Raw genomic sequence first — 22,115 nt, forward strand, 5'->3', positions numbered from 1 at the left:
GAACCAGCGAGTGTCTCCTGGGAGCATGGGGGTCCCCATGGGTGTCAGCACCCCCAGCCTTGTTCTCAGCCGCGGCCTGGAGCGGGGGGCAGGCAGGTCAGGCGGTCTTGTCCCCACAGTCCTCATCGACGGCGTGGAGTGGAACGACGTCAAGTTCTTCCAGCTGGCGGCCCAGTGGTCCTCCCACGTCAAGCACTTCCCCATCTGCATCTTCGGACACTCCAAGTCCGCCTTCTAGCCCCGCCTGCCGGGGGGCCTGCCAGTTCCCACCCTGCAGCCCCACGACGGCCGCGGCCGGGAGGGCCCAGCTGCTTTTCTCTTCACACGTCAGTTTACCACAGAGACAGACCCTTAAAACCCCAGAGAAACAGTCTTAAGTATGAACACTCTCACAACCTGGAGACTAACGGGGCGGCCCCCACCGGGAGCCCGTAACTGCTCTGCTTATTAACCAGAATGTCCCGGCGGGGGTGGGAGGGCAGGCGGGATCACGGAAGGTGTGTTTCGGCCTCAGGACTCACCCCCTCCCCGTCCCCCCAACAAGAAGGGTTCTTGCCTTGGTGTCCTGTCCTTTCTGAAAGCCAGGACTACTCTGCTTCCTCAGGGAGCGGGGGTCCTGCGGGTGGCCCTGTGGACCGCAGGCTGTCTGTGCCCAGGCAGCCAGCTGGGGGGCCGGGGGCCAGAGGCCAGCCTTCTGTCAGGGACATCCTGAGCGGAACACAGAGGCCAGTTAGCCCTGCTCTGGCCCCGGCCCCCCCACCAGCCGAGAGGGCCCCAGCGCCGCCCCCTCTGGATCCCAGTGAACTCCTGCGGCCGGGGGCAGTGGAGGTTTTATAGTAGTGGATATTTTTAATGCTTTTAAATACATGTTATAATGTAGCTGCCAAACAGACGTTGCTCTTCTGAAGTCCCAGCAGCCCCTGAGGACTGAGGCAGAGCCAGCCAGGCCGCCCCGGTCCCAGCCCCCACTCCCTGCACCCTTCGCTGCCCCAAGGCACCGCTTTGCTTCTGCGAGTCGTCCTGCCCCGAACACAGTTGCCTCCTCAGCTCCCCCGCCTGCCCCCACCCCGGTCCCGCCTGCTGACTAGGGGTGTCTGTCACCTGCACCACTAATGTGGCCAGTGAGGCTCAGGCAAGTGGCCAAATGGTAGGGGCCCAAGCCCCATTGGAGCCGTGGGTGCAGCCCGGGCGCCCCCGCCTGTCTAGGCTGGGCTCCTCAGAGCGAGGGATTTGGGGTCTGGGTCCCCGGGGAGGGGGCACCTTGCCCTCCCCCTCCCCGTGCAGCAGGCAGTCGGTGTCCTGACCTGAGGCCAGGGTCCCTTCCAGTCCTCCTGCTTGGCCCCAGCCCTGCCCCCCAGGACTCCACAGGAAGAGTCCACCCACTCCGCCTGGCCGCTGGCTGCAGGCCTGGGCGGCCCACCGAGGCTCTGAGTCCAGTTTTCTGGGGCTGAGAGCCACACAGGCTGCGCTCAGAAAAACAGTGCCAAACGCCAGACAGGCTGAAGGTCTTGCCCGCTCTGTTGGAGGATAGGACTCCAACAGCCCGTGGCATGGAAGGGTCCCACTCGGGGCTGGAAGATGGTCCATTTTTCTTATATGTGACCTACCTGCTTACCTCCTCCCCCAGGTGGCTGTTCAGGGTGCGAGGGTCCATGGCCAAGAGCCTTGGGCCTAGCAGGCGGACAGATCTGAGCATGCCCTTGGAGCAGGGCCCTTGGACGGGAAGGATCTGGGTGAGGGTGTAGGCCACTGAGCCGAGGACCCCTTGGGCGGCTTGTGCAGTGTCCACCTGTGGCTGCGCCCAGCAGCTGCCTGGGTCCCGAAAGTTTCCCCACCCTCGTTCCCACCACTGGCTTCAGGGCCCTGGGTACTGCTCCTTGCATTTCCTTTTCAGAGGTCACACTCAGGGGAGGTGTGGCTGACATGCCCTCGACTTAGCTTTCCAGCTGCAGAGCTAGTTTTAGGGGAAGGGGCCAAAAGGGGGCTGCCCCGTCCCACCCAGCTGTGAGCTGTCCTCATACCCACGAGAAGACACCCAGCACCTCCACCCTGGTCCAGCCACACTGTTCCTGGGCCCTGGAGGTCATACAGACAGCCCCAGCCACCATGACTCACTCAGAGACCCGGGCTCTGCTCACGCCGGTGCCTCGGTTTCCCCATCATCTGATTGGGGACAGTCAACACTTCCCCCGCCTACCTCATGGAGCTGTTTTGAGGACACAGATAAAAGCACTTTGTCCCTTGAAGGAAGATGACTCCGAAGCCAAAGCGGCCTGTGACAGAGGCGCAGCCATGAGCACACGGAGGGCAGTGTGGGGGCAGCTTGTGAGGAACGCAGGGCCAGACCGCGACCCCAAGGACAGGAGCAGCCCTTGCAGAGCAGGGGTTCTCAGCCCACTGGGTGACCAGAGGTCACTGGGAGTCAAAGGCTAAGCCACTCGTCACGTTCAGGCAAGGCCAGGCTCCTCATGGGCCTGTGGCACATAATGGGCAGGCTCCACCCTCACTCAGGCCAGATGGGAGGTCAGCTCCAGCCCTGTATCCAGGCCACTGCTTTCTCCCTCCTTGTGTCAAGTCCCCAGGGTCACCGGCTCCTCAGGGCACGCAGGCCAGTGTCCCGAGTGTCATGGCCGCAGCTCAGGAAGGAGAGGGGCGGCAGGATTAGAGCAGCCAGGGCCCATATGCTGCGCTGTCCTCACTGGCAGATACCAAGACCCGCCTGGCCTCCGTCCCAGGACGCGTTCCTCATGACAGGACTGCGCCGCTTGCTCCCGAAGGCCAGTTGCCTGACCCCTATACGTGTCCCTTGATCCCCTTCTAGAGACCCCTCCTATCCTGCAGCGGAGAGGAAGCTGAGTTCCTGGCAGGGGCCTGAGGGGCTGGGCTTGGGGCCCTTTCCCTGGGGTCTGACCCTGCAGGCCAAGGGGTGCCACTGTGCGTTCCTGCAGACCCCGTCCGGTTCTTTGTGTGTTGTTTGGTTTCTAGGATGTACGTGTTGCTTTCTTTTTTTAATGGAAAACAGGATTCATGTAAATAGCGTTTTTGGGAAACAGATTCTAATCTGTCACGTCTGTGACCACGTGGACTATTTTAAGGTGCTGATGCGACACTAATAAACCCCGGGAGCACTCCCAGGCCCTCCCTCGCCTGCTGTGTGATTCCTCTCGAGCAACCTCGCCCCTCCATCCGTCCAGGCGCGGGCACCGCGGGCGGGCCTTCCAAGGCCCCCACACGCCGCGGGGACCGGGGGGCTCGGGGCGCGGGCAGCTGGGGCATCTCCGAAGCGTGCCCCTCTGGGCAACGCGGGGCCGGGACTCCTGCAGTCGCAGGATGAAGCTCCGGGTCATGGACGCCGGGGCGGGACAGCGTCCGCGCGGACAGCGGAAGCCCGAGCGGCCCCTGACGACTGAAGCCAGGGCGCAGGCGCGCCTCGAGCCGGAAGCGGAAGCGGCCGGGCGGAAGCTGTCGAGCGGAAGTTTTCGTAGGCTCGGCTCCGCCTTCTAGGGCATTCCGGAACCGCTGTGGCCCCACCCTCTGGCCCGCCCGCCACAGTGTGCCTACCCCCTCCTCTCTTCCCCTCCCCCGCGCACCCCTGCTGTCCCCGGGGCGCCCACCCACTCCCCCGGCCCTCCCCACAGCTTGTGTACCCCGCCACTTGTGTACCCCACTTCTCGCGGTCTTCCTGCCCCCGGTGTGTCCCGCGCCTCCCCAGCGGCCGCTGCGCCCCCCGACTCCCTCCCCTTGACCCCCTGCCCTGTCCCCTGACCCCTGCACTGCCACCCCTCCGCGGGGTGGAGACGGGCGGGCTGCCGTCTGCTGCGGCTCCTTCACGCGTGGTTGTGCAGGTGAAGGGCACGGATCCTGGGCCCTGGGGTGTGGCCGGGCGTCGAGGTGAGGTCACAGGGCTCCGGGAGAACCAGGCGGGGAGAGCTGCGGGGGCCCCCTTCTTTCTCCCCTTGTTGTCCTGCCCGCAGGCAGAGTCCCGAGAAGCTGCGCTTCCGAGGAGCTGGAGCCACGGTGGGAGAGGGGGCGTTCCTGGGGGAGCCTGAGGGGGGCAGAGCGGTGGCCGCAGCTACCCTGGCCTGGGGTGACCATGTGGAGAAAAATGGATGCAGGAGCAGGGGGACCCAGGACACCCAAGGGGAAGAACCCTTTTGGGGCTCAGCGGCTGAGGCCCACCCAGCATTGTCTGGTCAATGGCTGGAAGCTGAGCCCAGCAGACCCTAATGTGACCTTCCTCTGCCTGAGGGGCCCAGGTAGTTGTGGGGACTTCGCCCCCGAGGTGCCGGCCAGCCGCCCAGGGGGCTGCAGATGGACAGCAGGGAGTGTTCGCTTAGGGCTCTCCTGCAGCCTTCCCAGGAGAAGAGGCAGCCCTCGGGGCCACCAAGCCCAGCGATGGCCTGGGGCTCGCCAGGTGCCCAGGGCAGCAGTCAGCAGGAGCCGCAGACTCAGGACTGGGTAAGCTAGAGGAGGCTCCTCTCTGGAAACCCAGGTCCTGGCAGGGGAGTGTGGATGGAGTGGGGGCCTCAGAAACTGGGGGAGGACCAGAGGGCATCTGATAACAAGCAGGTGCTGGACTGGGGGCCACACAGAGTGTCAGCATTCTCTCCCCCAGAGTCCAGGGTGGGTATCAAGGTGGGCGCGCCCCTTCCAACCTCCCACAGCTGTGGGCAGTCCACCTCTGCCGGCCACCCCAACTGCGGGTGCCGCCAGGTGGAGGGTACCTGGTCGGGGAGGCTCTGCGCACAGCTGGGATGGTGTTCTACTGACCAGGTAGGCGGGCGGTCAGCAGGGGACCTGTCAGCCAAAGTCATGACCATTGCTGGAGGCCCTGCTCGGGGCTGGCCCCAGTGTGGAGGAACCCCCGTCTCACCGCAGCTGGCAGAGTGGGCCGCTGTCCGGTCACCATTCAGCCCTGAGTGCACAGGCCACAGCTCCCCTGGCCCCGAGGCAGCTTCCCAAGCAAAGGAAGCCAGGCCCCCAGAAGTTCCGGAAGGTTGCCTGTGCAACAGGGTCAAAGCCGGGTCTGATGGAGCCGGGCTGAGGCAGGCCAGGCCCAGCGGAGCTCGTGCAGCCGTATGCTTGGACATGTCTGCGGGAATGTCTGCAAGGTCCCCGGCTTCTGTGGAAAGGCGCTGGAGGAGGGAAGTGGGCTCTGGGTACCCTACCAGCTGCGCCCCCGCCTGAAGCCAGCCACCGCTTGGCTTCCATGAAGCCAGCCTCTCAGGACGGGCCATCCAAGACGTAAACGCACAAGTGTGTTGCCTGTCAACGGCGAGGGCTCCTTGGGAGGGGCCGGGGCAGGGCTTCTGTCTGGACAGGGGGCCTACAGACGGACGCCTGGACAGGGGTGACCTGCTGCGTTTGCACTTCCAAGAGGCGGGGGGTGGCTATGGGGAGGGGTGCATGGGAACGAGGCCGGGAGGCGGCACAGCGGAGGGGCTCCTGGGGGAGGCAGAGAAGGGGTGCAGACCTCGCTCCTCTGCCTTGGGGGCAGGGAGTCCCGCAGGGTCCGCCAACCTTGGCCGCCCTGTCGTCCCCTCCTGCCTCTTCCCTCTACTGCTTCCAGCCCTCGGGCAGCGTCAGCCGTTGGCCATAGCCGTGCCGGCTGCGCGCGGTCACTCTGACTGTCCTGCTGCGTCTATCTATCCTCTCTGTCCCTCCCTGCTGTGCCTTCGGCAGGGAAGCTTCTCCTCCAGCCTCCCCACGTCGGGACCTCATCATCTTTCAGGGACAAGCCCGGCTGACAGAGGTCTGCCCGCCAGTCCCTTCTTCCCCGGCCTTCCCGGCCTGTGTCCCACGAGAGCCCCCCTCCCCTGCCCCGCACTGGGGGGGACACATCCTCACAGGGTGGCCTCCTCGGGCTGGGGCCCAGGTCTGAGGAGACAGTCCCTCCTCCCCCAGCGAGGGTCCCCAGACAGATGGCCTCGCACAGAGGGCCTCACGGCAGGCCGGCCAACATGGCTGCAGAGGACCCTGAGAAAGGCAAGAACGCGCGGCACAGGACTGGGCGGGAGGACCGGCCCGCAGGAGACGGCGAGCCCTGTCCGATGAGTGGCCTTGGGGCGGGCAGAGCAGAGGGCTCAGCTCCCAGCTGCGTGGCAGGGGGCGGCTGGACAGGCAGCTGCCCCAGCGGCCAGGCCCCAGCCCGCCCGTGTTGCTGTTGACTTAGTCCCCACTGTAAACGCGAGTGAACGGCCAAGGGCACCAGACGTTCTGAGAAGATCTCTATTGTGAAAGAGAGCAAGACACCTGGAAAAAAAAGAGTCGGAAGAGCCACAGTGCCAGGCAGGTCGGAGCAAAGCTGGAGGTGGGTCACCGTCCCCAGCGTGGCCCACGCCGTCTCAGAAGCATTGGCCCAGCTGCCGAGCGGGGGGCACGGAGCGTGAACCCAGGGGAGGCGCTGGTGCCAGCACCATGGGAGACACGCCTGCGCCCCATCGGCGCGGGGGCTGCTCCGGAGCCCGTCCGCAGCAGAAGGTACAGGAAGGGGGTGCAGACGACTGCTCAGAAATCAGCAGCCCTCACAGACAGGTGCTGGGAGATGAACGAGTGAAAGAGGCACGTCTGGGAAGAAGAATAGACTTAATAGAAAATAACGCAAGCCTGCATGAAACTTTAAAGCACCACAGAGCGTCACCAAGAGACTTGGCAATGGAAAGACACCCTGCTCCTGGGGAGCACGACTCACTGGCTCGGCGGGTTCTCCCTGGCAGTTCACAGCCCACTCTCAGTAACGACGCAAACTGGCAAACACGCATTGTCCCTTTCTTCAGTTGGGCAAACTGATCACGTGGAAGAATCAGCCTAGGTGTAGCTCTAACACGTGTGAATTCATATCACGAAACTTCAATTATCAAACTGTGGTGTCCTGTCATGTGATACGTAACAGCAGAGCTGAATATGAAATCTAGAAACTTACTCAAATGTGCACAGACACTTAGTGTGAACGGAAGATGGCATCTCAAACCCGTGTGGGGGGGTGGGGGTGGGAGGCAGGACCTTAGTCCCCTGACCTGGGGAGGGACTGGCGCCCCCTGCAGTGGATCCATGGTGTTTTAACCACTGGACCACCAGGGAAGTCCCATGGACTTTTTGGTAAATGTTGACAGTGTGTAGCTGTCTAGAAGAAGGTAACTTGTAGTCATATCTCTCGCTGAGTACCAGGATGGAGGTGTCAAAGTTTTAAATGTAGAAAATAAAACCATAAAAGCGCTAGGGACTTCCCTGGTGGTCCAGTGGCTAAGACTCCATGCTCCCAATGCAGGGGGCCCCAGTTTGATCCCTGGTCAGGGAACCAGATCCCACATGCTGCAACTGAAACCCAGCACAGCCAAATAAATAAAAAAATATATATTTTTTAAGTGGTAGAAGAAACCCTGGGTACATCCCTCTATGGCCATGGAGTGTTAGTTGTCCAGCCGTGTCTGACTTTTTGCGACTCCATGGGCTGCAGCACACCAGGCTCCTCTGTCCTCTATTAGATCTCCCGGAGTTTGCTCAGATTCATGTCCACTGAGTTGATGATGCCATCCAACCATCTCATCCTCTGTTGCCCTCTTCTTGTGCCCTTAGTCTTTTCCAGCATCAGGGGACTCTCAGTCTTCCCCAGCACCATATTTCAAAAGCATCAGTTCTTTGGTGTTCAGCCTTCTTTATGGACCAGCTCTTAAATCCGTGCATGACTACTGGAAAAACCATAGCTTTGACTGTCTGCATCTTTGTCAGTATAGTGATGTCTCTGCTTTGTAATGCATTATCTAAGTTGGTCATAGATTTTCTTCCAAGGAGCAAGCATCTTTGAATTTCCTGGCTGTGGTCACCGTCCACACTGATTTTGGAGCCCAAGAAAATAAAATCTGTCACTGCTTCCACTTTTTCCCCTTCTATTTGCCATGAAGTGATGGAATCAGATGCCATGATCTTAAGTTTTTTGAATGTTGAGTTTCAGGCCAGCTTTTTAACTCCTCTTTCACCCTCATCAAGAGACTCCCGTTCCTCTTCACTTTCTGCTATTAGAGTGGTATCATCTCCATATCTGAGGTTAATACTTTTCCTGGCAATCTTGATTCCAACTTGTGATTCACCTAGCCCAGCATTTTGCATGATGTACTCTGCATATAAGTTAAAGAATTCCTAAACCAGCAACAACAAAAGACCAAGAATTCGACTCAAAAATGGCCAAAGGGCTTGAATAGACACTTCTCTAAGGATGCACAAATGGTCAGCAAGCACACGAAGAAATGCTCAACATCATTAGTCCCAGGGCAACGCAAATCAGAACCGCAATGAGACACCACCTCAGTCTTGTTAGGATGACTATTATAAATTTTAAAAAGCAAGTACTGGCAAGAGTGTGGACAAACTGGAGTCCTCATGCCCTGCTGGAGGGAGTGTGAAATGATGCAGTCAATGGAGTTTCCTCAGAAAGTGGCGCATAGAAGTATGGTGTGATCCAGCAGTTCCAATTCTGGGTAAATAGCTGAAAAAAATCCAAAGTAGAAAAACAGACACTTGTATATCCACGTTCCCAGGGGGCATACACTGGAGAATAACCAAAACCTAGAAGAAACCCAAGTGTCCTTGGACAGACGGAGGTGGTAAAAACATAGAGCGGAGCATAACTTAGCCCTCAAAAGGGAAGACAGTGTGACACACGACACCACATGGGTGGGCCCTGAGGACATAATGCTGAGCGGGATAAGTGGAACACAGAAGGACAGACAGTAGGGCCCACTCACGGGGTCCCTTGAGGGGTCAGACTCAGAGGAAGAAAGTAGACGAGTGGGGTGGGGGCTGGGGGAGGGGTGGGAGTGAGTGTTTCGTGGGGACAGTCTCGGCTTGGGGAGATGGAAAGTCCTGGACGTGTTGGTGACGGTTGCACAATAGTTTGGATGTGCCTATGCCAGTGAGCTGTACACTTAAAAATGGTCAAAGTGGTCGATTTTGTGTTACATGCATTTTATCACAGTTTAAAAAAAGGGGGGGAGGGAAAGAAAAGGAGCAAGAGGTCATCTGATGGTGCATAATGTAGTCTAGCAGTCTGCAGGGAGCTGGGGGAAGCCAAAGAAGCTCCCCTGGGCCCAGAGGTGGAGCTTCCTGGAGTCTGTCCCTGCCCAGGAGGAAGCGCTGGTAAATGGGCTGGCCCCGGGGAGTTAACTGAGGACACAGCCCGGTGGCTCAGATGAATGGTGGGCGGGGAAGTAGGGCTGGAGGCCGAAGGGACAGGAGAGGGGCTGAGTGAGGCCAAGCTGGCCCTGCAGGGCTCGGGGCCAGACTGGGCTGGACGGATGCCCTGGGCAGCCAGGGCCAGCAGGTTGCATAGGAAACAGCATGACTGCGAGGAAGCCCGGAGTCCATCCCTGTCTCGACACCTGCCCCCAGACAAAAGACTGGCGTGAGGCTCGGAGGGGCACCTGACAGTGGACAGCAAGCGGACCGTGGGCGCACACATCACACATGCACACATGGCACGCATGCGTACACAGCACACACACACACGCCCGCAAGAGAGGCAGATGGTCCCCAGGATGCACAGGCCTCTTACAGAAAGGGAGCCAGAAAGAAAACGAAAAGAGACTTGATATCAGGGAGATAAATGAAATTGATGAAGATGCGAGGGGCCAGTGTGTTGGCCGAGACGTGCAGGGAGCTGGCACCCCTCAGGCGAGAGAGCCCTGGGGCGTCCCAGGCCGGGCCTGAAGAAGGCCAGATGCCCACCGCCCCGCAGGAGCATGCATGCAGCCCAGACCGGCCCGCCGTCCCTCCCCGGAGCCGGGGTGGTTCGGGTGAGGGCTCCCGTGGCTCCCGTGCTGCAAGCACAGCAGTGCCACTCGTGGGACGAGCCCCGGGAGCCCACGTGGAGATGTCTGGAAAGCAGGTTGCGGGAGCAGCCGGGGGGAGCACTCTGTGACCTGAGGCTCTGGATGTGCACCCCGGCCTCACGTGGTGTGGTCTCCTCGAGGAGCCTGCCTGGGACCAAATCAACAGTTTGTTTCTTGATGGAAAGACTGGGAGCCAGTATGGCCCCATTCATTTTGGATCATGGATTCCTGGGTTTTAAAATACACTTTTCTGTGCATGTTCTCATGTGGTTACCATCCCACTTCTGAACTAAAAGCGTGCCTGAGGCCAGGCTGGGGTGGGACAGCACTTCCACTGGCAGGGCCTGGCATGCGAGGCCTCCCTGCGGTGGGCACAGCCCTCCCCCAGCCTGCGGCGACTCGGTTGCCCCAAGCACAGCCAAGGCCAGCGGGGCCTGAAGCCCTGGGCGGGGGCGTCACTGGCAGTCTTGCCATGTGGGGAGCACAGCAGAGACCCTGAACCCTGCTGATCTGAATCCATGTTGCAGAGGGGTTTTCACAACCCTGACGAGACTAAGAGCAAAGGAAACTAAAGTGGGCCCGGATCCTCCCTAATGAGGGGTCATGGGTAGGTGTCCCCGTGCCCAAGAAGCAAGTCCTCTGCGCAAGAGCTTCACCCTGGCACCCGTGCTGGCTGACGAGGCGGGGGAGAGAGGAGCGATGCCCTCTGACCGAAGCAGAGGTTGAAAAGTCCAGGAGTAAATCCAACTGCGTGGCAAACTCTGCGACCGTGGAGGGTAGCCCTGTGCAGGACGGAAGGGGCTCCGTTCTCCACAGCCCCGCCCCCGGCACCCGGGGGCGCACGGCACGTGGCGGGAGCTCGTGAGCACGTACTGAATGAACACGCGTGAATTCAAGAAAGCCGTAGCCTGTGGATGAAGTGATTGCAAATCTAACGATGTTCACTGAACCTCCCTGGTGGTCCAGTGGTTAAGACTCTGCACTTCCACTGCAGGAGGCAAGCGTTTGATCCCTGGTTGGGGAGCCACATGCCCGCAGTGTGGCCAAAAAGATTTTTTTTTTTTTTAAAGCAAAAAATATTTTCTTCATTAGCAAAAGGAGGAGGATCACGTGATTATTTCAATGGATGTAGAAAGATATATTCCAGTCTCCTTCCTTGGGAGAAAAAAATTTTAAAAACTCCATTCTTAATATTTAGGAAGGAACGGACATTTCTGTAACCTGGTGAAGGGGAGCCAGAGAGCCCACCGCGGTCGTGTTTCCCAAAGCGGCAGCCTGGCCGTCACCATGGTGCCGCTGAGACGGCGCATGCGGCCTGCACCAAAGTCAGGGGAGTGAGACGGGCCGCGGAGACCCAGAGAGAAAAGATGAGCAGTCATTGTTGGCTGTCCTTCAGTTGCTAAGTCACCTCCGGCTCTGCGACTCCAGGGACCGCAGCACAACCAGGCTTCCCTGTCCTTCACCAACTCCCGGAGGTTGCTCAAACTTGTGTCCAACAAGTCGGTGATGCCATCCAACCATCTCATCCTCTGTCGTCCCCTTCTCCTCCTGCTGCCCTCAATCTTTCCCAGCATCAGTAGCTTAGAACAGTAGTAAATATTCTCATCCCAGTTTCTGTAGGTCAGGAAACTGGGAGTTGCTTAGTTGGGTGGCTTTGGCTCAGGGCCTCTTGTGAGGTTATTCCAAGACACCGGTGAGAGCTGCACTCACCAGGAACTTCGAGAAAGGCTGGAGAAGGTGCCTCCCTGGTCTGGCTGGCAATCAGCGTCCTCGATCCCTGGTGCTGGCTGAGCAGCCTGTGGAGACCCGGGTGAGCCGGCATCACAAGTTTCAATGGCATCACAAGACTGGGAAGTGAGCCGCCTCTGAACAAGTGGAGGGGATGTGGGCTAGAAACAATACCCAATCGAGCCAGAGGAAGGGGGCAGAGAAAGGCCCTGGCACGGGCAAGGCCCGCAAAGCCCGAGACATGGCGGCAGGAGGGGCGGCAGATTAACTCGATTCAGAGGCAGCCATTGTCAGAGTGGGCTGAAAACAACGCGCCCCCCACCACTGACACACGCAGAAGGGTTCAGAGAAGTCTGGAGTACTCTCACGGGTGGGAGGAGGCAGGCCATCCACGGTTCGCGTTAGTTCAGAGGCACACACCTCTGAACTACCGGGGTCAGAGCGGGTGGGAAAGGAGCAGACGGCGGGGTGCCCATGTGAGGGGCTTTCTTTATTCAGGGCTCAGAAATGTGCAAAAGGAAACAGTATCGTTGCGGAGTAACAGCACAATTTGAAAAATTGGAAATTTTAAGTTTTTTTTTTTACCTGGAAAAGAAACCAGGCAAGAGTTTTAAAGCAGAAGAGCAGGGCCTGGCTTGCCTGCTCTCAGCAGAGCCTCGCGTGGCGCTGGGACGGAAGCTGGCCAGGAGGCCCGCAGCCTGCACAGACCGTCCAGACACGGGCCCCGGATTGAATCTGGGAGTTTAACTTTCCAGTGGGGAACACACTCTTCAATGAATAGTACTGGGGTGACCGGTCATCCATCTAGAAGATCCCCCGACTTGTCAGACACACACAAGCACGAGCTGCAAGTCAAAACCAAACACAGAAGCGCTGGGAGAACGGGAACCATGTTGTGAGTCCAAGGGGGAAATGCCCAACTTAGGCCAAACCCGTAAAGGAAAACCCTGACAAGACTGCCGTGTGTGAGGCTGGTGCAAAGAGACACAAGGGTGTTGAAGGACGGCCTGGGAAAAATACTTGTAATATTTAGAACATACAAATGTTTACCAACCAAACCTGTGAAGAGATGCTTAAGAGCAAAGAGAAGACAGTTTTTAAAACTGAGGAGAAAAGTATATTGCGTCTGTGGACATACATCGTTCATAGGGAAGACACGGGGACTGCCCTGCTGGCCCAGTGGCTGAGACTGCATGCTCCCAGTGCAGGGGGCCAGGTTCGATCCCTGGCCGGGGAATTGTTAATAGACCCCACAGGCCACAACTTGAACTGGGTGCAGCCAATATAAATAAATATGTAACAGAAGAAAAAAACGGGCATGAAAGAAAAGACTGGCAAAAATGACGAAGATGGAGTTGATGACGTGAAAAAAAGACGAATTCTGTTTTAATGGTTTTCAAAGAACCAACTTTCGGTCACTGTTCACTGTATTTTTTTCATTCTGATTTACTCACCAGTCTTTCCTAATTCTGTCTTTAAACTTTCAGGGAAACTGCTTTCGTTGTTTTCCAAGCTTCCTGAATTATTTGCTCAATCCCTTGTTCCAGGGCTTTTTTCCTAATCTTCCAGCATTTAAAGCTGCCCTGTGTCTTCAGAGGCAGCGTTGGCTCCCTGGTGGCTGGTGAGAGTCCTCCTTGTCTCCCTCTGAGAATCGGGCTCCCCTTCCACTCCAGCTCCCGTGCCCGTGGGAGCTCCTGGTGCTGGTTCCCAGGCGGGCCCATGAGGGGGTCTCTTCTGCCCACCGCCTGGACCTTGGCCTCTGCTCGTGACGGGCCTCCTGTCAGTGAGCACATGGGCCCCTGTGCATGCTATCAGGTCGCTCCACATCATAACGTCGGTCTCTGCTTGTAAAGCTGTGCGCCACTCTTGATACCCCACGTGAGCACAGAGCTGAGAAGAGCCGCGCGCCCACATCTGAGGCTCAGTGGAGGCTCCCGCCCCGGGACGAGGGGCTCCCGGCGCTCGCCTTCCCCCGCCCGCAGACACCTGCCACTCCGCAGGTCCTCCTTCCCTGGGCACCGCCGCGTCTGCTCCCCAGCGACCCTGGCCTGAAGCTGAACGTGGGCACTTTCCCTCCGCCGTGAGTGTCACCTCTCAGACAGCTCCTGTGTCTCCCAGAGGTGATGATGGCGCCCTCCCGTCCCTTCTGCATCTTTTGATCCCTCCCAGACTTCCAGCACAGCTGTGACCCTTGTCTCACAAACGACCCGGGTCTTGCTCCCGCCTAGTGGGCTGGGGGCTGGGGCCCCTCCCCGCCTCTGGCAGCTCCTCAGAAGGCCCCGCAGGTATTGAGTTCCGACCGGACCGTCCTGAAAATAGTTTGTTCTGCCTGCACACTTGAGTGACACTTGGGTGGGGTAACACTTCTAGCGGGAAGTCATCTTCCTGCGGGATTTTGGGGCCCTGGGTTCTCCGCCATCTCGCCTCCGGCGGGTGTGTGAAGCCTGGCCCTGCGGACTGCTCATCCCCCACATGTGCCTGTTTCTCTTTGCCTAGTTCTCAGATGTCCCCACACTGTCCCCTCTCTCGGTCCTGGGGGAGCGCTTCCAGCCTGGAGCCTTGTCCCCTCTGTGGGGTGCGTGTGCGTGCAGCCTCTCTGCTCTCTCTGAAGACTGCTGTTGGCTGTGGGGCCTGCATGACTGACTCTCCCATTTCTTCCTGTCTCCTTACCTTGGCTTTGGGGCTTTGCTGCTGGTCCTGTTGTTAGTCTTTGCTCTGATGATGCTCTGTGACAGACGACTCTGCAGTGTCCATGACTCACAAAAGCAGACTTCTGTCTGTCTGCTCACAGGCTCAGGTCGGCGGGTTGGTGTGCCCTGCGCCACTCACCCCCAGTGGTCTCCCCGGGAAGGCTGTGCTCGGGTGGACACACGGTCACAACAGGCCCCCCTTGGGCTGCGTGGGCCACCCACGTGTGCTGCCAGCATCCTCGGACCCGCCCCACATCAGAGGGGACCCCCGTGATACCGCTGTGAAAGTGCTGTGGGCGTGGGTCTAGGAGGGGGGGCGACGCAGGCCGGCGGGCCGCCCCCGTCTTCCACGGAACCTTTGATTCTGACGCCGCGTGTTAATGTTGGAGGGACTGTGGCCCTCGCAGCAGCCCCGTTCGCTCTGTCCTCTTTCTGCCTCACGGGTACGTGGAGTCCAGGAGCAGGGGCGTCTCTCAGGCTCCGGCCGTGGCCTCCCCTGCGCTTCTCAGATCGTGGGGGCTGAGGCCCTGTCTGCACCCAGGAGCAGGCCCTGTGTGCCGGGGGCAGCCCCGCCAGCAGTCGTGAACTTCAGGGGGTGATCGGGCAGGTTTCTGGCTGCTCTGCATTGGACACCCCCGCTTTGGAGGGCTCTTCTCTGGGGCTGGCATTTTTCCCCAGAAAGGACCGCTCCCCTCTCCCAGGTGCAGGGGGACACTTAGCCAGGCTGCCAGGGTTTTTGGTGCAGAGTGGGAAGAGGGGCTGGGGACTCTGCTTTATTCTTTTCCTTATTTTTTCTTTTTTTTTGCTTAAATAACAGAAATGTATTGTTTTGCAGTCTGGAGGCAAGTTCAAAATCTAAGTGTCAGCAGGGCCGGCTCCTGCTGACTGGGCCTCTCCTTGGCCTGTCCATGCTTCCTTCTCCGTGTCCCTCACACTCTCTTCCTTCTGTGTGTGTTTCTGGCTCCAAGAGCCCACGCCCCCCCCACCACACCCTGACCACTTTGAAGTGTCCGGTTCAGTAGTGTTAAGCATTGGGTTGGCCAAGAAGTCAGTTTGGGTTTTTCTGTCCCATGGAGAACCCCGAATGAACGTCTGGGCCAGTCTGCTGTATTCACCTCGCCGTGAAGCCTGCAGCAGCTTCCCTCCTGCAGGTCTGAAACTGTCCCGTTAACCCGCACCCGCCCCGCCCCCAGCCCTGGCAGCCACGGTGCCGGGTTCTGACTCTGCGAATCTGGTGACTCCAGGTAGCTCATACGAGTTGGAGTGTCTTTTTAAGGCTGGATGATATTCTGTCATATGGACGGGCCACACGAGGCTGATTCATTCATCCATTGATGGGCATTTGGGTTGCAGCCACTTTTTGGCTACGGTGAACAATGTAGCTCCGAACGCGAGTGCAGAAATATCTCTTTGACTTGCTTTCCATTCCTTTGAATGTATACCCAGAAGTTGGATTGTTGGGTCATATGGTAGTTCTATTTTTAGTTTTTTGAGGAATGGGGACTGAGTTTGTCTTAATCCTTTTATTTTTAGCATGGCACCTACCCCGCCCCCCATGGCACTCCAGAGGGTGACCTCCTGGGCCCCGCAGGGAAGCAGCCGGCTGGCCCCTGGCTGGGCAGAGCGGGAGGGGCTCCGGAGCCCTTCAGGGACAGCCCACCGGGGATGTTCTCTGGGGCAGGAGCGGGGTGCGGCTCATGCAGGATGCCTCCCGGCCTGTCCTGGGTGCCATCTCCCCCAGTGCCTCTCTGTGGGCATTTCAGAGGGGCCTGGGAGGAGGCTGACCTTTGGGCCCATCTTTCTTGAGGCACTGACAATCTGGCTGCCTGTTCGGGGGGCCTCCCCAGAGGGTGGGCCGGCTGTGCCCAGCAAGGAACGGGCACTAGCCGAGGGCCGCCACGGCCTCTGCTGTAATGGCCCCAACATGCAGGGGCCAACCCACGCGCAGGAAAGCAGTGCGGGTGCTGCCTGGGTGTCCAGGCGCTGAGACACTGAGCAAGGCCATGCGCAGCCCCAGAGCCACGGGCTGAAGCCCTGCCCCCCACGCGCACTGCGGTCGTTGCGGGGCGCAGAGGGATGGCGGGTGAGGGGCCCCGGGTGCGGCCAGCGCAGACCCCTGTCTTGTCCCCCCAGGTGTGCGAGCCGCAGGACAGCTGGCGCCAGAGCCACCGCCGCTGGAGCGTCAGCATAGATGAGCGCCGGAGGCTGGCCATGCTGGGCCGCGGCGAGAAGCCGGGCCTCGCGGGGGCGCCCCCCTCCTGCAGGGTGCGGGGAAGCGCGGGAGCGCGGGTCCCCCCGCCCCGCCCGGCAGGCCCGCCGGGCCCCGCCCTGACCCCGCCCCCCCCGCAGGACCTCGCGCGGATCGTGGCCCAGCTGGTGTCCGAGGACGTGGACAAGGACGTGCTTTTCCCCCACCCGCCGAGGTCCTCCGAGTCCACCAACGCCTTCCACGCCTTCCTGGTCCGGAGCAAGCCGTTCTGGCACAACGTGACTCTGGAGGCCCCCGCCTCGAGGTCGCCGCCCCCCTAAGAACCGACTCACACCGATGTTTTGTCTTCTGGCGCCTCTCCTGCGGGTACTGGGGAGGCGGTCCCTGCGCCCTCGCTGTACCCTCCAGACAGCCGTGAGCACCCGGGGATAAGAGAACAGGCCTGGGAGGACGTCTGGCTGCCCCCTCCTGAGGACACTCACCCTTGGAAGTCACCTCTGGTTGGGGTTCCTTGTCCCAGCCCAGCCTCGCAGAGGCCACCTGGAGGGTCTGGGGGACAGGGTAGAGTGGCCCTCTAGGATCGCCCCCTGGGCTGCCAGCAGGGGGTGCCCATCCCCAGCAGGGCCATCCTCCTGGGACCCGCAGCGGTGGGTGGCCTGGGAGGGCGTGAGGCTCTAGCAGCTCCCCTTCTGGGCCTGCTTCACGGACAGCTGTCAGCAGCCCAGGTGGAAGGGGCCTGGGCTGGGGAGCCTGACCCCTGGGGTGACTGGGCACCCACCAGCTGGAGGGCTGCAGTCCATAGAGTTGGATACGACTGAGGCGACTGAGCACGCATGCACGTGGGCAGGGGTGCAGCAGTGAGGGGCCATGCTCTTCCAGCGGGTGGAGATTTGGATGTTTGAACCGCTCGGTGCTGGCGCCGCCCAGCCCAGGCCCACGGGGAGGCGATGTGATGGGGAGAAGGCCAGAGGCCGCGGGGGCCAGGGCGGCTCCCACACAGAGGGAGGCTTCCTGGAGGAGGTGGCGCTGACCCTTCTCTGCACGGGGAGCTCGTAGGTGGACGAGGGCCCAGGAGGCAGGGAGGGCAGAGGACCTGGGGCAGCTGTGAGGAGCTCGCCCTGGCCTGCATGCTCTCCGCCTTTGCCTCACGTTTGGGGGTGGACAGGAGGCTTCTGGGCTGCAGGTGACAGTGGCATGGGGCTGATCTGGGGAGACCAGGCTGGCAGCGATAGGGGGCGGGAGGAGGGGGCGGGGAGGGCTCATGGGCCGAGCCCTGGGGCAGCCGGAGGCTGGCAGCGGGCGGGTCCCCTCCTGCACGTGGTGACTGACAGCTAGGGGCTGAAGGGAGCAGTGGGTGGGAGGGGGACTTTGGGCAAAACGAGGTGGTCCACCCCACCCCCAGGCCCAGGATGTGGGTAGTGCCCGAGTTCTGGCCTCGCTCGCTCAGAGAGCCGGCTGCTGAGATGATCCTAGCTGCCCATCCTGGCCTCCGGCTCTGCTTTACCTTAAGGCTCCGCACAGGTTCCTCCTCCAGGAAGCCATCCGAGATCACACAGCTAGCCCCCCAGGCTGCGCTTTCTGAGGTCCCCTGAGTGTACTCTTGTTCCAGGCCTGCAGATTTCTCAGAATCCCCAGGATGAGTGGAGGGGCCCAAGGATTGTGGGGGTGGGGAGTAGAACTGGGGGGGGGTGTCCTAAGAGGTGGGAGAGGAGTGGGCTGAGGTCTAGACAGGGCCCTGGGGAGTCTCATGACTGTCCCCCACCTCCTCAAGGACCCCTGATAAAGTGGGGGGCAGGTGTCAGGGGCCAGAACCGGCTCTGCGCCAGTCTCCATGCAGGCCGGGAGGACTCCCTCCAGCCCAAGCTGAAGTGTCTGCAGTTAAGACAGAGGTGACAAGTGCTGTGAGTTCTTTGCCCCAGAGGCCTTACAGGACCCCACGTTTTCACTGAAGACCTGGGCCTTGCTGGGCTCGCCCAGCCGTGCCTCCCGGTCTCGCCTGGGGCTCTCCGTAGGCCGCGGTCGGTGGCGTGAGTCCAGCCCGGGCTGGCCGGCCCGGCGTCCTGCAGGCAGTCTCAGGGCCTCCCGTCTGCACTGGTCTCCCCCGAACCGCACAGCAGCAGCAGCCGTCGGGGGCCTGGTGGGGACCAGCCCTCTCAGCAGAGCGTGGGGCCTGGGCGCGGCTGATGGAGCCTGGAGACAGCTTCCTTGTCACCCTGGGTGTGTCGGTTTCCTATTGCTGCCCTAACAAGATGCCACAAACTTGGTGTCTTCACACAAATTCATGGACGGTAGAGTCTACAGAAATCCGGAATGGACCTCACTGGGCTAAGAGTGGGGTGTGGGCAGGGCTGCCTTCCTCCCGGGGGCTCCATTCTTTCCAGCTTCTAGAAGCCACCCACTTCCCTTGGCTCGTGGCCCCTTCCTCCGTCTTCAGAGCCGCAGAGGAGCCCCCCTCCTCCACCTCTTCCTCCACGTTCGAGGACCACCTGGACGACCCAGGGTAGTGGTTCACGGTCACCTGGTTAGCCACCCTGACTCCTCCCTTGCTGTGTAGCCCAGTATGGCCACAGGTTTGGGGGAAGACGTGGACGTCTCTGAGGAAGGGGCACTCTGCCTTCCACAGGGGCTCCTGGCACTGAGTGGGGGCGGGGGGGGCTGGGGATTACTAAACATCCCAGGAGCAGTGGGCAGCCCCTCACTGCTGAGAACCGTCAGGCCCCAGATAGCACCAGGGACCTGTCTGGGAACCCCTGGAAGAGAGGAGGCGGCCTGGGAGCAGACAGGTCAGGCAGCAGCCTCTGGTTGGGATGCCACCCGTCGCCGCCGACAGTGGGCACTGCAGGGCTCCTTTATTCCACTTTCTCCCTGAAGGCACCTCCCCAGACTCACGGGGACACCCCCAGGCAGAGAGGACGGTCCCCCCGACTGCGGGGTCTCCTTGCACCCTGGTACCCCTCTGTGCTTGAGGGTCGGGGGCTCAGAGCAGGAGCAGAGGCTGCTCTGGACACCCCAAACAGAAAGGGGTGCCCCCCAGCTTAGTTTGCGGGGCACGGGCCCCCGGGGCAAGCAGGGTACCTGAGCGGTGTAGCCTCCCAAGGGCTGCGGACACTCAGTGCCCAGCGTTGCCCATTGAGAAAAATGACTTCATTGACTTTGCAAGAATACTTGCTCGCTATTCAGCAATAAAGTTAAAAAAAAATCTCGCCTACAATTTTATCACCGAGAGGAATGCTGTCAATATTAGGTGAGGGTGGTTCCAATATTTCTAAGGGCCCAGGCAGAGATGAGAGGATATGTGGAAATACAGAATAAATGTAGAATTCTTTCAAATTTTTAAAAATTTAAGGGAAGACATGATACTGAAATTAGATGAATGTTTCTTCATCCGAAGTTTATAAGATTCTCTTAAGATTATTTTTAGAAATTACAGCAAACATCGAGAGACGGGTGTTAATGGGGTTTGTGCGATACCCTTCCACCTGATGCTGGGTTTTGGATGGTGCAGGGCGCTGGCAGCTCTGTGCTGCCCGGCCAATGGGCCAGTCACTCCTGCGCCCCCCACCTGACCCCCTGCTCCCTGGTGGTGAGCTCCCCACCGCCAGGACTGCCCTGTCTTTGTTTTGATTACAACCTTATTGGCTACTTGAAGTTCAGCTTTTACATTTTTAAAGAACCTTATTTCTCAGGTTCCTCTAGGTTTAAAAATATTTGCCCAAGGCCTTTAGACTCTCAGGGTGGGACCTCTTCACCCACTGTTAGGCTCCCAAGGGTGCCTGCGTCACCAGTTCCCCCACTATGATCGCCTTGTGCCCTGACCCTCGTCCCTCTGTCTTCAAGGCCTCAACTGTCCTCTTTGTCATCTCTTCCCTGCCCCCCGCTGGACGGCACCCTCCGCAGGCTGGAGCAAGATTCTTTGGTTAAGTATTCTCAGCCTCCCGACTTGGTCTTCAGGTCTCAAACGCTGCTGCGGAGAATGGGGCCAGCTTTTGTCCTTGCTGCACGTGACATGGCTTTTCTGAAGAGCATCTCTCTCATCTCTGAGGCTGAGTGAGCAGGCGAGGTGGACTCCGTGTGACTCACCCTGGGGTCTGTGGTCCTGGGGGCTCCCAGGTGATTCTGGGAGGCTGGCCTGTGCTGGGTCTTTGAGCCTTTTTCTGACCGCAGCCTCCTGCACCCTGTGCCCTCCACTGGGGTCACTTGCCTCCACATGCTGCTGCTGTCCCTGTCCCTCGGCATGTGGCCGCCAGGGCCAAAGGTCAGCTCAGGTCGCCTGGAGCCCTGCAGGCTCTGCACAGGGATGCCGCCCTGTCCAGTGGCCTCTGGACCTCCTCACCCCCCGTTAGGCCCCCATGGGTCCCTCGCTCACCAGTGTCCCCGCCTCTCAACAAACAGTGCCCCCACCATGAGCGCTTGTCCCCTGACCCTTCTCATCACTTTGTCTTCAAGGCCTGAACTGTCACATTTGTTACGGCTTCCCTGCTCCCTGCTGGACAGTGACTGCCCCCCCACCCCCACCCCCAGCATCTAAAGCGTGTGGCTTGAAGTGGGTGTTTAGCAAATGAATGACGAAACGATTGTTCTAACTGCTCGGTCTTGCCCCAGACCACCTCCAGGCTTCCCCGTGCTAGTCATCGCCACCCTTGGCCCTCCATTTCTTACTCTAGCAACGGCGTGATCCTGACCCGTTTCCTCGGCTCTTACATCTTGCTGTCACTCTGCTGTCTTGTCATCTAATGTCTGACCTTGGATCACGGGGCTCCTGTGGAGGCGACTCCCATTGCCCCTCGCCCCCGCCCCCCACTCTCTCTGCTGCCCTTGTGGTCTTGGACATGGCTGCCCCGTCCCACGTGGCACGCCCTCCGGGCTCTTTCCTGAGCGTCTACTTGCTCTGCCACTAAATGCAAGAATTCCGAAGTCTTTTCTGCAAGGTGCCTGTGGTCTGTTGCCATGCCTCTGAGCTGGTGTGAGTTCTGGGTCCTGCATGCAATCCCCCTTTCTTGTTCGTCCGGAGAGGGCAAAGCAGTGTGAAGCCAGCAGAGGAGCAGGGGTTTAGTAGATGTCGGTCTGGTTTGGGAGGGGGACACCTGGAATTCCAGCAGCTTCCCTGAGACTTCCAGGGAAAGGCAGCCCTGCCTGCCACTCACCCCCATCCCCCACCCGGGCCTGGAGAAGATAGCCTCCGCCCTTGGTCGCTTCTCCCCGTGGTGGGCTGGTGGTGCTGCAGGTGGATGTCACTCTCGGGGAGACAGAAGCAGGCACTTTACAGGCGGGAAGTGTGGGGCTCTCTGCTGCCTGGGCCTTTGTCGCTGGTTCTTACTGTGGTCAACTTGGTGGGTGCTGGTGGACGGAGGCTTCGCTGCCCAGAGGAGGTGGCGCAGGTCGCTGAGTCAGGACGGGCTGTGGGGAGGGGGACGTTCCTGTCCCCTCCCCTTAGGGGGGCCTGCCTGAATGGCCCCCGGGCTGAGCTCCTGCCTTCTAGCTGCCCTCAGTCTCCACGAGGAGCGGGGCCTGGGGCCTGTCCTGGGCTCTGTCCCCTCATGTCCCACAGGGATGTCCCCAAGCAGATGGGGCAGTCACCCTGGGCCCCTCACCTCCCTCTCCTGGCCCCCGAGCAGCGGGCTGGTCTAGAATCGTCACTGGGCTCGCTCCCGGCCAGCCGGGCGC

At 60.1% G+C, this 22,115-nt stretch overlaps 2 protein-coding genes across 7 annotated transcripts in view; both read left to right on the forward strand.

Moving 5' to 3' along the window:
* The window catches only part of PACS2 (phosphofurin acidic cluster sorting protein 2), a 59,753-nt gene extending 56,616 nt beyond the window's left edge, over positions 1-3,137 (forward strand). For all 4 annotated transcript variants that reach the window (XM_065905861.1, XM_065905862.1, XM_065905863.1 and 1 more), the window contains exon 24: positions 120-3,137. In XM_065905861.1, the coding sequence (XP_065761933.1) occupies positions 120-238 (119 nt within the window). In that variant the 3' untranslated portion in view covers positions 239-3,137. The remainder of the gene's footprint in view (positions 1-119) is intronic.
* A 592-nt stretch (positions 3,138-3,729) lies between these two features.
* TEX22 (testis expressed 22) lies at positions 3,730-18,110 on the forward strand. 3 transcript variants are annotated; one of them, XM_065906997.1, is made up of 4 exons: positions 3,730-3,845; positions 4,257-4,458; positions 16,376-16,507; positions 16,592-18,110. In XM_065906997.1, exons 2-4 carry the CDS (start codon positions 4,312-4,314, stop codon positions 16,769-16,771), a joined length of 459 nt encoding a protein of 152 aa, XP_065763069.1. In that variant the 5' UTR covers positions 3,730-3,845; positions 4,257-4,311; the 3' UTR covers positions 16,772-18,110. The 3 variants fall into 3 exon arrangements, with proteins under 3 accessions (XP_065763069.1, XP_065763070.1, XP_065763068.1); XM_065906998.1 differs by lacking the exon at positions 3,730-3,845 and adding an exon at positions 3,967-4,017; XM_065906996.1 differs by lacking the exon at positions 3,730-3,845 and having other exon boundaries at positions 4,027-4,458.
* Positions 18,111-22,115: the final 4,005 nt, after the last annotated feature.

This window comes from Muntiacus reevesi, chromosome 15, assembly GCF_963930625.1.
Source record: "Muntiacus reevesi chromosome 15, mMunRee1.1, whole genome shotgun sequence".
In the NCBI taxonomy this organism is placed as follows: domain Eukaryota; kingdom Metazoa; phylum Chordata; class Mammalia; order Artiodactyla; family Cervidae; genus Muntiacus; species Muntiacus reevesi.

Excerpts from the sequence above, each read along its gene's own strand:
- TEX22 (XM_065906997.1), top strand. The coding sequence starts at position 4,312 with ATGGACAGCAGGGAGTGTTCGCTTAGGGCTCTCCTGCAGCCTTCCCAG. Across the intron at positions 4,459-16,375 it reads AGCCGCAGACTCAGGACTGG|GTGTGCGAGCCGCAGGACAG; the intron begins GTAAGCTAGAGG and ends TTGTCCCCCCAG. Across the intron at positions 16,508-16,591 it reads GGGCGCCCCCCTCCTGCAGG|GACCTCGCGCGGATCGTGGC; the intron begins GTGCGGGGAAGC and ends CCCCCCCCGCAG.